This window comes from Engraulis encrasicolus, chromosome 24 (assembly GCF_034702125.1).
Source record: "Engraulis encrasicolus isolate BLACKSEA-1 chromosome 24, IST_EnEncr_1.0, whole genome shotgun sequence".
NCBI classification, from domain to species: Eukaryota; Metazoa; Chordata; class Actinopteri; order Clupeiformes; family Engraulidae; genus Engraulis; species Engraulis encrasicolus.
The window spans coordinates 9,844,951-9,862,176 of NC_085880.1; the positions used below are offsets into that span (position 1 = coordinate 9,844,951).

The following is a 17,226-nucleotide window of genomic DNA, read 5'->3' on the forward strand; positions in this document are numbered from 1 at the left end:
GCTTCAGCCAGACAGCGGCCTGAGAGAGTTTACGGGGTTCGATTTGGTGTGTGTGTGTGTGTGTGTGTGTATGGGCACACACGCATACGTGCTGGGCGTTTCAATCAGCCGGTGATTTGTTGGTTTCCTCTTGTGGGAGGGAATATGAGGCGAACAGCATAGCCATTGGCTGTTGTTGTTGAGACAAACGAGGAATGGGACGGATCAAGATGATATTTTGCTGCTGAAGACGGAGGCAGGCAGACAGGCAGGCAGGCTTGCAGGCAGACAGGCATGCCGGCAGGAGTCTTGCCGTTTTGTGTGGGTGCTTTGCCTGAGAAACAGAGTATTCTTCAGAGAGACCTTTGCCGTTTCTCTCCAAAAAAATATATAGAAAAAGAGAGGTGATATTTATTTACGTGTGCACAAGACAGCAATGTGTGCCGAAGAAAAGCCAAGGCAAGACGAGACACTGAGACCTGTGAAGTGTTTGTGCGCCTTGGGAGCGCAGAAGGGTGGTGTGACGTTAGACACACAAACTCACTGCAAGGTGACAAGAGCCCCGCTGTCTGGTTCTCAGGGGAGAAGGAGTGGAGAGAAAGAGAGGGAGGGAGGGAAGTAGGGAGGTGGAGAGATGAGGGTTGGGGGCAGTGGAGTGGAGTGCAGTGGGGACTGGGGAGAGCCACACAATTATTTAGCCTCAGGACACACTGACTGACAGTTGCCATGGCGACAAAGCGCCTAAAAACGAAAGGGGAAACAGGGGGGGTCTATGCAGCGTCTGGCGCCATGGCCCCCCAAATCTCTCACAGCCTTCATTGCACAGACACGACTTTAACAGACACTCACACACTCACACACACACACACACACACACACACACACACACACACACACACACACACACACACACACACACACACACACACACACACACACACACACACACACTATCCCAGCATCTTTCGCAGCCTTCTCACACACACACACACACACACACACACACACACACACACACACACACACACACACACACACACACACACACACACACACACACACACACACTATCCCAGCATCTTTCGCAGCCTTCTCACACACACACTCACACCCTTTTCCCCTGACTGCTCTCTGACTCAGCTGTTAGAGCTCCCCCTCCATCCTAAACTCAGCACTGCTCCTCCAGAGCTTGAAAAACACCCCTATTTGTCTGTCTGCCTGTCTGTCTGTCTGTCTGTCTGTCTGTCTGTCTGTCTGTCTGTCTGTCTGTCTGTCTGTCTTCTCTGTCTGTCTTCTCTGTCTGTCTGTCTATGTATCTGTCTATCATCTTTATCTGCTCCGATTCAAAGAGAGCTTTATCTTAGGCTGCTGCTCTGATATCCTTCAGCACGATAATTGAGCACTGAGAACTCTTGAACCAGGAGAAGATTGCCAGAGCCCGAAGGAAGATTACGAACTCTGGCGCAGTGCTCGGAGGTTGTCGATACAAACAGTCATGTTTGGTACGGGAGTGGTTTGAGACATTCAAACGCTGTTCGTATGGATTCACTGTAACTGTCGTCCGCCATGCAATTAATTACGCATGGTCATTACAAAACAACAGCATCAACACAGGGCATTCCTTAACCACCAAATAACAACAGTTTCATGCTTTGGTTCACGGAAGAAGAAGAAAAAAATCTTTCTTTCTTTGCCAATTGGCAAACAGACTTTTTGCTTACTGAACTCTGATTTTCAGAGTGAACAACATGGCCAGTTCAATATTTGGTGCAGGAAATGGCACCAGCATGGTACTTTGAAAACAACTTTTGAGTGTCATCCGGTGATATCATTTTGGATATTGGACGCAGCGTACTGAAACGAATCATTTGTGTTCACTTCGATCCACCGCTTTTGTTGGTGGGTGACGTGACTACACACCTGCACTCTCTCTCTTTCACACACATAGGGAGTCTTTGTCACACATATAAATACTGCTGAGGTTTTATTTTTCCGTTATTTCCTTTTTTTTTTAAAAGAAAAAAAAGCTTTCCGAGAGGAGCAGGACTACTATGCCGCTGGCATCTTTTTTTGCACTAACTAACTCCCCCCTCCTCTTACTGTGCTCAGTCGGGAGGAGGAAGTGTACAACAGAGAAACGTTCAGATACGTTCACACAATGCTGAACGCTCACTTGAAAACACACAGACACAGACACAGACACAGACACACGCGCACGCACGCACGCACGCACGCACGCACGCACGCACGCACGCACGCACGCACGCACGCACGCACACACACACACACACACAAATATAACATCTATGAAGCCACAGAAGTGCTTCTCTTGTAATGGCTGGGTCTTCCAGAAGAATAAGTAGTAATAGAAGAAGAAAAAGAAGATAAGATAACACAGACACTGGGTATTTCTCAAAACCTAGGACAGTGTCCTTCCAAGTGAATCAGCCTAATTAGTCACTCCCAGTGATTGGATACTCTTTGGTGAACTCTACAGAATATCCAATCACTGGGTGTGACTAATAAAGAGTATCCAATCACTGGATGTGACTAATTAGGCTGATACACTTAGAAGGACACTGTCCTAGGTTTTGAGAAGGGCCCAGTGTTGTCATTAATCCTCACCTGTGCGTGTGAGCGAGCGAGCGAGCGAGCGAGCATGCACCTGTGGCGACACATTATCACGTGCATGTCATAGTGTTCCCATGTGGCCTTGCTGCTAGATTCACATTATCATCATCGTCACGCAATCATGCTCATGATGTAGACGGAGGTTTCCCACCTCCTTGCATTGCCTTCATGTCAGACTTTTGCTCTTCTCACTTCTTCACACATCGTTTGTCTATCAAACTGCGAATCAAACACATCACCTTCAATGCCTTCCACCATTGGTCTCAACGAGTCCATACTCTCTAAGGAGATGTACTCCCTTCACTTTTACTGGTCTTCAAAAGCAAGAGGGGAGGATGTGACTCTTACGGAACACACTACCTACTACCTAGCTAGCACATACACGTATAAGCTGGAGTCAAACAATGAATGGCTCAATCCTCACGATCCTACTTACAGTAATTATGCGCAGTGGTCGCGCACCAGTCCTTAATGCCACACGATACTTGAGTAAACGCAGATTGAATTTGCTGTAGCTTGCTGTTCCAGTTCCACTGCACTTCCCTTCATGCCATTCTAGTCAAAACAAGTATCTCATTATACTTACACTCTCATCAAACTGCAGCTTGGTTTGTTTTTTTGTTTGTTTTTTTAGCTTAGGTATTTTCCTTTTCAGAAGAACAGGTTGTTTCATATCACTCTTAATACTCAACTGAAAAAAGGATTCATTTCCGTAACAAGAAAAAAAAAAACCCGAAAGGAAACGAAACGAAACGAAAAAAGATCAACCTTTTACTGTCTGAACTATTTTATTTGAGACAACTGCTGCTATATATAATTCTGTTGTTGATTACAGTGCTGTGTGGTGCAGTGCAGTGGACAGTGGGCAGTGGCTAGTTACCGGTCAGCAGGATGTGTTGCACTACCACACTGGTGAGGCGTTGTGTGATGGTGTCTTCACAGCTGCTGGGGTTAATTATCAGGTCCGCAGGGGATCTACAGTGGACTCAGGGTGCACACACACTTGTGTCATATCCGCCCCAACTAGCGCGGCCACTAGTGAAGAGATGAAAGCTGTGTGTGTGTCAGCGTGTGAGAAAGTAGAGTGTGTACTGTATGTATTTGTGAGAAAGTGTTTGTGTGTGTGTGTGCAAGCGTAAGTGTGTGCATGTTTGGAGTCACACTGTAGATGTTATCAGCATTTCAATGACAATTCAACATTTAAAACTACAATAGGCAGCAGTTTTCAAAAGAAAAATGATTTGGAAGGAGAGTTTAGTCGTGCATTTGTTTGACTCTGCAAAAAGAGATAATAGCAAAAAAGAAACCCGTACAACTCTGACTTGAGAGAAACCTCAAAAAAAAAGGAAAGGAAAAAAGTGGGAAAGTCTAGGTCTAGCATAGACCCAGGAAGAACATAACCCATTACATTCTTGGGGCAGATCCATAAATCTGGTCCCTCTTCTGCTGAGGTTGCAAGCTTAAATTCTTGGACCTTCCGGACACCCATCCACCCACCCGCTGAGAGTGCCCTTTCAGTTCGCTAAAATTGTCTCCTGCAGATAACCTCTCTGGCTTCTTTGGCAACCTTTAAATGGTTTAGGAAGATCTGCTTATCTGGCATCCCCCTTTCAATGGGGTGTCATGTTATTCTATAGTGTGCAATGTAACAAGAGATTTACAGAGAACGTAGTGGAGTTTTGTTGTCAAGAGATAGAAAAGAATTGTGTAGAAGAAGGTCAGTGAGCTATTTTAAGCACCAACACTATAGTTTGTTGACATTGACAGTGTTTAAAGATCGTTGGATAACTCTTCATTTTGGCTTCTCTGCATCTGTTGAGGAAGGATATGTATGGGGTGAGGTTACTAAGGTGTATTTACACTGCCTTTTAAAATGAAGCAATGCATGTTTGAATTGGCAGATATTCTCAAAGACGTGTACATGTCAGGCAATATGGAAAATGCTACGACAAAATCAGCTTTTTAAAGATGCTGCCTATTCAGCTTTTAAGACAAGCTGTTTCAATTTGTCTTACTGTATGTAAAGCATAAATGTGTGTATGTGTGTTTGAGAGAGAGAGAGAGAGAGAGAGAGAGAGAGAGAGAGAGAGAGAGAGAGAGAGAGAGAGAGAGAGAGAGAGAGAGAGAGAGAGAGAACTACACTCCATGACACAGCACACACGTCCACTGACATAATGATCACACAGGCACAGCCTTTGAAAAATAGCCTCTCCATTTATTTCAGAGATAAAACTGTCAGCAAAGTCAAAGGGCAATTATTTATGCCTGCGTGATATAATTTAGCGCAAATTCAATCACAAAGAGTCATCAAACCAAAGGCGGCGTTATCATTTTTTCACCACAAACCTCACAGGTAAGCAGGACATGACATTTTACCAGTGTTAAAAAAAACCTTCAACAAAACACAAATGACTACTGGCCAATGGCATTAAAGCTTTGTGTTATAACGCATTACAGTACAGAGGCTGGAGGTCATGTGTATGCAATCATATCATGCTCTGTCATTTTCCCATGCTCTGTCTCTTTGACCTTGTCCAAAACATTTGCTCTTTCACGAAGTTGTGCACTTCATACAGTAGGAACACAAAATAATGTACCGGTACCCCTCACGCCACAGGATACATACAGTACTGCTCAAAAAGGGAACATCATACCAGCAAAGTATGACTCCCAAGTCAATATACATTTCAGTCAAATCTGCCTATGAAATCACATTCCATCATGTGATTAATAGAGATGTTCAACTTGAACATTGCAGCAACTGATATCTGTGATGTATTACTTCAGTGTTTCCATTAGGTTCCGACCAGTATAGTTCCCAACACACTGAAGAAGTGAATATTTTGGACATGGTCTTCATCATCTGTGTCGAACAAGGAAAACAAAAACAAAAACAAAAACCCATGACATATGAATGTTGCCCGATCGCTGACATGTCTTGCCCACCCTTTGCCTCCACGAATGTGGCGCTGTCATGCTTATAAAGACATATGAAGCAATAACGCAACCCAGAGTATGGCTACACCCCCATCCTTACTCTCCATATGACCCCCCTGTAATGTTAGTCATTTTTACGGTGGCCTGACAGAACAGAACGCAAGTAAGTAATATCACTATAATATATACAGAACTGCATATCTATATATAATATATTACATATAAGTCTATTTTTGTGGAACTTTTAACCCCAGGGCCAGAGTTAGGTGTAAGGAAAAATGCACCCATCCTGATCTTATGTGAAGCGTAATGGGAGGATGGCAATACAGAGATTGGAGATAGTGGGAAAGAGAAGAAGAGATGGGCGGTAAAAATGAAGAGGTAGGCTGCTGTAGGAATGAGGGTATAGAGAAGAGGAGGTTGAAGCAGTGTTGCATATGGAATGGTGGACGTTTGCATCACAATTCTGCGACATCTCTGTTGAGGTCATAGATAGAAACACTAGATGTCGTGTTCAGCCCTCTGGCATGGGCCAACCCCGGGTGCCGCCATCTTGGTCCAGTATCCTATGATTTTCATAGATGTTGTTTTACAGACACCTACAGGATAAGGTGTGTATCGCCATGTCATCGATTTATGGCAGAGTAATACCGGCTGAACATGTCAGCAATCTGTCTTGGGCCATTTTGTTCCAATACACAATGTGTGGTCGATGCGGCATGTAGTGTTCATATCTATGGCCTAAGCTTAGTCCAGATGGCACACAAATTAACTTTTAGCATTGAGGCCAGATACTGAAACAGACTGATGCATCTGAACAGGTCCCTATACAGGAAGTGAATTGTCAGCAGAGGATCCACACTGCTGAGAATTAGCCTTCTCAAAATGAAGTCAAACAAGATCCATTTTTTAGTGAAACAGGTGTAAACGTCAACCAGACAGAGAATAATGGAGTGTATGTTTATTCTATGACACCAAAAGCAACTGATATCTGCTTTGAGTGGACTGAATCAAAGCTGTCTGACATTGTGTGAAAAAGGCTCACTTTCTTCACTTTGGGCATTAAGTGATGAATCTACACTGTTATCAGCATGAAACAAGAAAAAGAAAAGACAGGAGGGAGAGCCCACGCTCAGACATAAAAAGCGTAATGTACACACATTAGGTAGGTGCCCATAATCGTCCCACATTCATCATTACGTGTGACACGGCTCCACTTCACTGCAGCTCTAAGCTCCTGGGTCACCATGGGGAGGGGAATTAGTGTCATCACCTCTTGCAGGTAGTGCTCCTACCATTTTGGCAAACACGATTTTAATGGGACAGAAAAATGGTTAGAAATGACAGTTTGGTAGCGGCGTCTCTGGCACTCTTACAGGTCATATACTTACTTATAGGTTTTCCTGAAAGGTGAATTCTTTGGGATTTTACTTTGGGAAGTTTCTGAAAAAACTACACTGACTGGTAATGGATGTGATGCCGGTACATCTCTGTAGTCCATTTCTGGCCATTTGAAATGTCGCAATACTTTCAGTATTTGGTAGAGTACACCAATGGACAGCAAAAAATTATGGATACGTTCGATTGGGTGTTTGAAAATGACATGCAAGTCGATGCAATATTTGCATGTGTAAAATAGTAGGAACACTGCCAGTGGGACCGCTGGTATTCACTATCCCTCCCTATGTCACATGACCTCTCCCGAGAGACCCGCATCTTCCCCACCGACGCACCCAATCACACGCAAGCATGATCAGCACCCACGGCCCCACTAGGGGCATCTTATATTTTTATGGTCAGCTCTGCGTCAGCTGCCTGGTAGCACTGAGTACTGTATTTAAGTATGTATGTAATATATTTGGAATGTCATTTACAGAAAGGCAGCGGAAAGAATAAATTATTACTATGATATTGACATTAATATTGTTATTATAATGAAGAAAGACACTTTTAAGGTTTATGCACATAATGGTATTAATGCTGTAAGCATCTCCTGTGGATGGAACATTTTGACTTCTGCAAGCACAAAGAGGGGGATTTGTAAAGAAATGTAAAATGTTATTTATAATAATAAAATATTTTATACACGGGACATTTCTTGTTGTCATTGGGAGGACCTTTTGGCACTTGTGTTATGTGGAAGAAAAGTAGATAAAAGTGAAGAATGACGCCATTGTCAACAAGGTAGACACATATAAAGAGAGAAAATGTAAATGCAGTAGTCTTTTTTAAATATAAATTGTATAATCAAGTTTATAACTTCAATGAAAACACAGGCAGTGTCAGTCTCCTACTACAGTGAGTCTGACTATGGGGTAGATTACTGTGTGGAAATTAGCATGGTAAAAGAAATGCACGAAGAAGAAAATGCACAAAGAAAAAAAATGTTCAAAGAAGGTACAAAAAAACATTTTTTTTCCTGAAAACTATGAATCTTTACAGAACCCAAGAGAGAGGGACACAGACGAAGCATCTGTAAAGGTTTCCAGAACAGATGGGGTCCATTACCCATGATGAAATTATTTTGATATCGCTAATCCGGGGCTAATAGGGTTGTGTGCTTAGCATAAGCTATTTAAAGGGTAATACTGAGGGAGTATTCTCTGCTGTGCGTTTTGTGACGCCTGGCCGTGTCTAAGTCTCCTCTAATGAAGGGGATTTGGGTGTCTGACCCACGCGGTAATCAGATTACTGGTAGAGATCCGCTCTCACTGTTAGAGTACATACCGTGTGGACGCATCGAGGGATGGGGTGGAGATAGGGGGATTGGAATGCTAGCCCAGTCGCTAAAGCTAAACTGGACACTAATCAAAGAGAAGTGACTGGAGATATCAACCTTACCCCTCTCTCTCTCTCTCTCTCTCTCTCTCTCTCTCTCTCTCTCTCTCTCTCTCTCTCTCTCTCTCTCTCTCTCTCTCTCTCTCTCTCTCTCTCTCTCTCTCACACGCACGCACGCACGCAAAGGGTAATATAGGAGTAAAGTAAATCTGATTTCAGATCAGCTTTTAACAAAACTACAACAGTATACAGTCAATCATTATATTTTCCCAGTTGCGCAGTACAGCAGAACAGACTTCACAGCCTCACTGAGGCCATTCGTATACAGTATATTAACGTCATTGCAAGCCACATGGAGTGTGTGTGAGCACATGAAAGGACTTGGCTGAGGAAGTGGAAGTCCGGCTTCAGAGGAGGGAGGCAGATGTGCTCGGTGATGCCAGGCTCGTCACTTGGATGGTGCAAGATGGGAGAAACTCATGCAAGATGGGAGCCGGGTTGAGATAAGTTCCATCACATGACTGCCACTAGCATTTTGGGAGTCAGTTGTCATAAGGGTCCATCTTGCCGTGCAATCCCATTCCAGTCACACACACACACACACACACACACACACACACACACACACACACACACACACACACACACACACACACACACACACACACACACACACACACACACACACACACAGAAATGGTGAGGTCCGCTGCTCCATCACATGGCGGCTACTGTTGCATTTTGGGAGTCTGTTGACATGAAGGGTCATCTTGGTGTGCGATCCCACTCCAATCCCACCTGGGCAAAGCAGTAGAGGAAGCCCAGCATGGGTATGGCGATGTTGGACCACCCTGCAGACACACACACACACACACACACACACACACACACACACACACACACACACACACACACACACACACACACACACACACACACACACACACACACACACACACACACACACACACACACACACACACACAGAGACTCAGTTACGCAACATCACACACCCTCGGGTTACAAATGCAAGATCAAACACAAAAAACAACATGCCGTGCCAGGACCTCCGTTTCTCGAAAACATTGTTGCTAACCAATTAGCAACTTAGTAGGTTGCCAATGGGAAATTGCATTGCAAACAAGTAAGTTGCTAACTTAGTTAGCAACAACACTTTTGAGAAACGCACCCCTGGACCTGGGGCTCTGACAACTACACCAAAGAACCAGGATATTTGACGCAACCGAACACAGTCTCACACAATCACAGCAGCTTTACCCAGACATTCAGCCGGAGGCTGGGGCACTCCAGCTTATCTGTTTTGGGTATGGTGGGATGGATAAAAACCTACTGGCGAAAGGGTCAGAGCAAGCAGAGGCAGAGAGCAGACCAGACAGAGTGATAGAGCAGAGAATAACAGAGGCAGAGAGAGGGAGAGAGATAGAGAGAGACAGACAGACAGACAGACAGACAGACAGATAGAGAGAACAGAGCAGGAAGAACAGAGGCAGAGGGAGCAGACGAGGGAGAGCAGAGGCAGAGAGAGGTAGAGGGCAGAGAGAAAAGAGTTATAGAGCAGAGCAGAACACAGTTGGAAAGTGCAGAGGCAGGGAGAAAGAGAGAGACAGAGACCGACAGACAGACAGACAGAGTGAGTGCAGAACAGAACAGGACTTTTGGATGAATGCCTCGTCCCGCTGTGACAGGAGATGCAGCAATATCATCCTGCTGTCCATCCCTCTTCAAAATCAATTGCGGATTTGTGACACAGCTGGAGAAGTGTGCGTGTGTGTGTGTGTGTGTGTGTGTGTGTGTGTGTGTGTGTGTGTGTGTGTGTGTGTGTGTGTGTGTGTGTGTGTGTGTGTGTGTGTGTGTGTGTGTGTGTGTGTAGGTGTGTGTAGGTGTGTAGGTGTGCGCGCGTGTGTAAGTGCACGCGCATGTTTGTGTGCATGTGTATGTGTCTGCGTGCAGCCAAATACACCATTTAGTCAGGCTTCAGCATGCTGCCTATGGGGAAATCAATGCCAGACATTAGGGTGTGACAGGCAGACTATGCAAAAAAAATACATTTTATGCCATTAAGGCACATCTAGATCTCTAGGCTGTGTAGCAAAAACTGATAAATTCAACAGATTTCTCTGCGAATACCGCCCAAAAAGAGACATTGAATGCACACACACACACACACACACACACACACACACACACACACACACACACACACACACACACACACACACACACACACACACACACACAGTTTACAAGTTTACATACACACACACACACACACACACACACACACACACACACACACACACACACACACACACACACACACACACACACACACACACCACACACACGCACAGAGAGAATTGCACCGGGTTGAAGAGATGGAGGGAGGGGGAGATATGGGCGGAAAATAAATGCGGAGGGATGAAAGGAGGAGATGTAGGCATTAGTGGTGTGGATCGGCACTGCCCTCACGATCCGATTCGATCACGATTCGAGAGGTAGCGATTCGATTCGATTCGATTCTATGCGATCCGATCTGATCCGATTCAATTCTACAATGCATTGCAATGCATTACATTTCTACTGAAAGCAAAGCAAATGTTTCATCAGTCATGATGAGGCAATACAAGTAGTCAGATACTGAGCAACAATTTATTGGCTGTTTTCTGTATCAGTCTGTATCAGTCTTGCAATGTTTTGAAGTTCTTTTATTTAATTTAACATTCATTTGCTCCCGAAATATCCATGGAAGTAATTGAAACTTAAAAAAAATTGCCGGATCGATTCTGGAACTTGCCGGATCGATTCTGGATCGCCCATGCTCCGCATTGGATTGCATCGCCGAATCGATCATTGTTGACACCACTAGTAGGCATTAGGACGGATATTGAGAAGGAGAGGCATTTTGCGTACAAAATCATACGAATGAAAATGCAATAGAGATGAAATGAACGTTCAATTTAAGGCATGAGAGATGAAGACAAATCAGAAAAGAAGAAACAAAAAAGTGTGTGTGTTAGGATTGCACAAATAAATGAATGATACTCCCCTTTGTTTGTGTATGTGTTAAGGTTAAATGAATGTCTGTGTGTGTGTGTGTGTGTGTGTGTGTGTGTGTGTGTGTGTGTGTGTGTGTGTGTGTGTGTGTGTGTGTGTGTGTGTGTTTGTGTGTAGGTGACGGCCTCGTCCACGAGTGGCGAGTGACAACAGGATTAGAACTGGATTACGCCACATTAGTATCAAGGACTGTGACTAGGACTCCCCAACATACCAAACAAGACCATTCATAGTGGCCAGATGGACCGTTCGGAAGTGTGTGTGTGTGTGTGTCCAACCAAGATTCTCCACCATGATCAAATGAGCGTCTATGCCAACAATGAAGTGTGTGTCTGTGTGTCTGTGTGTGTATGTATTTGTGTGCGTGCGCAAACGTCTGTGTGTGTGTGTGCGTGCGTGCATGTGTTAATGTTTGTGTGTGTATATGTGTGTGTGTGCTTACGTATGTGGAGGTTATCCATGTGGATCAATAGTGTGTCTCAAACCAACTCCTGCTAGCGATAAGATCAGATGTGCTCTAAGGCACCGCCAAGGTGACACCTCAAGGGATAAGGTAGCACTCAAGTGGGTAAGATCACGGTAACGTCATGGTAACACTAACATGGTTGTACTCAAAAGCCCCAATGTTGTTATTTCTAGTTTGAGATTTTGTGATTCCACTAATATCTGTATGTGTGTTTAGTGTTTGTACTGACAATGCATTTTTATGATAGGTAGGTGAGCCTGTGTGAGCATGAGTTTGATAATGTGTGAATGAGGGTTCGATAGTGTGCGAGAGTTCTTGATATTTTCGGCCTCCCATACAAGTGGGTGAGATCATGGTAACGTCATGGTAACGTCGACACTAACACGGTTTTACTCAAAAGCCCCAATGTTATTATTTGTTGTTAGAGATTTTATGACTGATTCTTCTTATATCTCTATGTGCGTTAAGTGTTTGTACTGACAATGCATTTTTATGATACGTTTGCCTTCACAAATGTATTTTTGAAGACGTGTGTGTGTGTGTGTGTGTGTGTGTGTGTGTGTGTGTGTGTGTGTGTGTGTGTGTGTGTGTGTGTGTGTGTGTGTGTGTGTGTGTGTGTGTGTGTGTGTGTTTCTCTGTCCGTGTGTTCCAGTGAGTGTGTTCTTGATATCTTGCAGTCGATATGAGTCACCAACAACCCACCGTACACCCTCCTCCACCATCCTAGACCACACCACACCTCACCTCTGACATCCGCCTGCCTCCTCCCCACTCCCACCTCTATCCTTCAGCTGACCCTCTTCACCGGTGGCCCCATGCCCCACATATCCTCACGTCTCTCTGACCTTCCATCCTCCGCAAAAACACAATCCCATCCCTCCACTGCTCCAACCACTCCCACTCCCATCGCCGCCCTCCTCCAGAAAAAGACATCCTCCAACGTAAAAAAACACAACCCCATCACACTCATCCCTCCACCCTTCTACTGCTCTGTAAAACAAAACCCCACACAAACACACACTCCATCCTTCCTCTTAGCCTGAGGAACGACTTCCTTCTTCTTAGGGATGTAAGAAAAACACAACCCCATCCCACTCCTCCCTCCACCACCTCACTTCTCTGTAACACACACACACACACACGCACACACACTTTAGCCTGAGGAACGACTTCCTTCTTCTTGGGAGGGGGTGAATTGGAACGCGGCCCCATACCAGTCCAGTAGAGCGCTGGTGTGCACTCGTCTGCCACTTTATCCTCTTACAGTGTGCCTCTTAGCTGACCTTCCCGCCACCTCCGCAGAAAAAAAATCAAACTCACTCCCACTCTGTTTACACTTGTATACTTTTGAAAACATATCAGTTTGGGCATTTTGTTGACATGTATTAATGCAGATAATTAAAAAAAAATGTTTAACTGAAGATTTCTAACGCATCTGTCACAATGGTGTTTTTTAATCCATGTGCCGTGTTCACGTGTACACAGGGGAAAAAAGCCCTGCATCCCTCTTTCTCCTCTGCATTCTGCTCCTACCTCCCCAAATACACTCCTTCATAGAGATCAAACTCCACACATATCCTGCCCACCTCCTCATCTTCCGTTCCTCCTCCACTTTATCCACACATCTCCATCCCATTCCTCCCTCCTGTAACACGCTCCCTCGTGAAAATCAAATGTTATCCCTCCCCACCTTCTCCTCCTCTGCATCCCTCCATCCCAATCCTTCCTTCCCCAACACACTCCTTCATAGCAAAAAAAACCCAGCATCCCTCCCCTAACCCCCAATATCCTCCTCCTCCTCTTCCCTGCCCTCCTCCTCTTCCTCCACTACGGCCCTCCGTCTGGCTGCTCCCTCCCCCATTCTGCTCCATAAAAAAGCAAACTCCATCCCACCCCCACCTCCAACCACCCGTCCTCCTCTTGTCACACGGATCCTCTTTGTCCTGAGGATCGACTTCTCCACTGGGGATGAGTGAATTGGATGGCAGCCCAGTAGAGTGATGCCTACCTGCCTGCCTTCATCTGCCATTCACACATGTCCCTATCGTTTGGATTTGGGTCACATCTGTAAGCCACACCCTTCCCCATAGAGAACTTCCTCTCCCATCTTTACTTACCACACTACTCTACTCTACTCTGCTGTACACTGACCCTACATGGGTAATAGCAGCTGCCAGGCCAGCTACCACAGAGACGGTCAATACCAGGCTAGTACTGTGTATGTGTGTGTTTCTCTCTCTCTCTCTCTCTCTGGATAGGATACGTGTGTGTGTGTGTGTGTGTGTGTGTGTGTGTGTGTGTGTGTGTGTGTGTGTGTGTGTGTGTGTGTGTGTGTGTGTGTGTGTGTGTGTGTGTGTGTGTGTGTGTGTGTGCTGTGTGTATGGACTCACATATGTCTGTGCCAGAGTGTGCCAGAGTGTGCAAGTGTGTGTGTGTGTGTGTGTGTGCGTGTGTGTGTGTGTGTGTGTGTGTGTGTGTGTGTGTGTGTGTGTGTGTGTGTGTGTGTGTGTGTGTGTGTGTGTGTGTGTGTGTGTGCGTGTGTGTGTGTGTGTGTGTCTGTGTCTGTGTGCGTGCGTGCGTGTGTTTGTGCACTGTGCACGTGAGCGAATGTGTGTGGCAGTGTGGGCATGTGTGTTTGTGTGTATGAGGCTGAGCGATGCGCAATGGTTATTGCCCACGGAAGCGGTGATTGGATTGCTCTCTGCGGTGCAATAAGGGTGTCAATGACGGCCATGTGTTTTTCTGGGCAGAGTTGGACGGGCATTAGGCACGCTGGCTCATCTCGCCACAGTGCCCATCCCTAACCATATTTATCCCCAAATAGATAAATAAATAAGCAAATAAATAAATATATCAAAGAAAACATGAAAGCCCCCCCCCCAAGAGCTGGAGGAAACTTGTAAAAAGTCTGCACTTGTGGTGTGTGTGTGTGTGTGTGTGTGTGTGTGTGTGTGTGCGCGTATGTGTGTTTGTTTATGAGAAGCAGGACAATCAGTTGACCACTAATTTTTGTGGTCTCAGCAAGCTCATAGGCACTGAAAACTAATATAATCTTATCACACCACGCATTTAGTGTGTGTGTGTGAGAGTAAGAGAGTGCAAGATAGAAAAAGAGTTTGTGTGTATGCCTGAGAGAAAGATACAGAAAATGAGAGAGTGAGAGCGAGAGCGAGAGCGAGAGAGCGAGAGCGAGAGAGCGAGAGAGAGAGAGAGAGAGAGAGAGAGAGAGAGAGAGAGAGAGAGAGAGAGTGAGTGAGTGAGTGAGTGAGTGAGTGAGTGAGTGAGTGAGTGAGTGAGTGAGTGAGTGAGTGAGTGAGTGAGTGAGTGAGTGAGTGAGTGAGTGAGAGAGAGAGAGAGAGAGAATGTACATGCATGCATCCATGCTTTTTGTGTTTGTCTGTGTGTGTGGGTGTGGGTAGTCTGTCTGATGGTCCAAACAACAAGAGTGCAATCTCCCTCTCCGTTCATCCTCCTCCATCTCATCCTCTCCTCCTCCATCTCATCCTCTCCTCTCCTCCTTTCCTCCCAAGCTCTCTTCTACTCAACCTCTCCTTCTCCATCCCTTCCTGTTCCTTCTCTCCCTCCTACTCATCCTCTCCTCTCCTCCTTTCCTCCCAAGCTCTCTTCTACTCAATCTCTCCTTCTCCATCTCCTCCTGTTCCTCCTCTCTCTCATTTCCTCCTCCTCCATCTCATCCTCTACTCCTCCTCACATCTCCTCCTCATCATCATCCTCCTCCCATCTCCTCTCCTCTCCTCTCCCTTTCTTCCTCTTCTATTTCATCTTCTCATCTTCTTTTCCTCCTCTCCCTCCTCTCTACACCGTAGCCATCTCCTCCTCTCTACACCATAGCCATCTCCTCCTCCTCCTCCTCCTCCATCTCATCCTCTTCTCTACTCCGACCCCATCTCATCCTCTCCTCTCCTCCTTCATCTCAACCTCTCTTCTACTCCTCCTCAACCTCTCCTTCTCCATCTCCTCCTGTTCCTCCTCTCCCTCCTTTCCTCCTCCTCCATCTCATCCTCTACTCCTCCTCCTCCCATCTCCTCCTCTCCTCTCCTCTCCTCTCCCTTTCTTCCTCTTCTATTTCATCTTCTCATCAGCCTCTGTCTCCTATTTCTTCTCTCTATACCGTAGCCATCTCCTCCTCTCCCTCCTCTCTACACCATATCCAGCTCCTCCTCTTCCTCTTCATCTCCTCCTCTCCCTCCTCTCTACACCATAGCCAGCTCCGGCAGCTCCATAAATAATCCACACCGCTCCCGTCAGCACCATTAGAGTACATACATGATTTAAGAGCATTGATTTGCAGACAATTAGAATAAAAGAAAAGAAAAAAGAATTGAAGAAAGAGGGAAAAAAATCCAAGTGCCTTTTGAAATTGACTTCATTTACAAAAGAAAAAAACTCCAGCACAGTATCTGTAGATATCCAAGGCATGTGGGAATAATCAAAGGGATGGAAATCCACTCCAGGCCACTTGTACTTGCACACAGTAATAGAGTAGAATGGAATTAGTCTGGCTATCATGACTACAAAGCTCCTCGAGCTCGATCTGGCAGAGTTGCCTTGTAAACTCTGTTCTCAGCAAACAGACATACCGGTAACCTGCACCAATTGACAGTCTCTCTTAGCAACTAGTTGAAGCTACAAAATATCAGACCACTCTTTCCTCTGAATTGTCTACAAGTGTACTAAATGACAGAACTGGTGTGTTTTCACTTTAAACCTGCACCAGTGGCCCATTAGAAATGCTCAATTTTCATGCTGGCTAACAGTAGAATAGAATTCTACAGGACCGCCACATCAAAACACAGTACAGAATGAAAGCAGAGAAAGAAAAAAAATATCAGTAACAATGAAAAGCACTCATATGCTTGATCATTGTCGATTAGCAGTTAAAATGTCTCTGTGTTATTACCCAGCCCTACTTCTGCGTATTGTCAGAAATAGCACAGCAGGCGTCATTAGCTTCGACTGGTATTCTATGTGATTTTGACAGAAGTGCAATAAGACTTCTTGCCTTTTTTGTAGATAAAAGTGTTCATTTATGCAGTGGCTGGGTCCAAAGACTGAGATCAGAGTTCTGTTAGAGAGGAGTTGTTAATAGCCATTGTCGAATCCTTTTCTTCTCTTAAATCTCACTTGTTTTAAATGTTTCAAAAAGGCGATATCTGAAATAAAACGAGCACTTCCAACGACTAGTGTGTCTGTGTGTGTGTGTGTGTGTGCGTGCGCACGCAAGTGTGTGCGTGTATGCATGTGTGTGTGTGTGTGTGCGTGCGGGCGTACGTAAAAGCTGGCAGAGTGTGACTGTCCCTCCAGTGGCTTCATTAGCTGGAGTCAGGGACTGTCATATC

The 17,226-nt window shown here is 45.3% G+C and overlaps 1 protein-coding gene across 1 annotated transcript in view; it reads right to left on the reverse strand.

Annotated features, from left to right (window-relative positions):
• Nucleotides 1-8,572: 8,572 nt before the first annotated feature.
• Nucleotides 8,573-17,226, reverse strand: part of hhat (hedgehog acyltransferase) — a 108,295-nt gene continuing 99,641 nt past the window's right edge. The window contains exon 12 of the mRNA XM_063191981.1: nucleotides 8,573-9,176. Coding sequence (XP_063048051.1) covers nucleotides 9,091-9,176 — 86 coding nt within the window. The 3' untranslated portion in view covers nucleotides 8,573-9,090. The remainder of the gene's footprint in view (nucleotides 9,177-17,226) is intronic.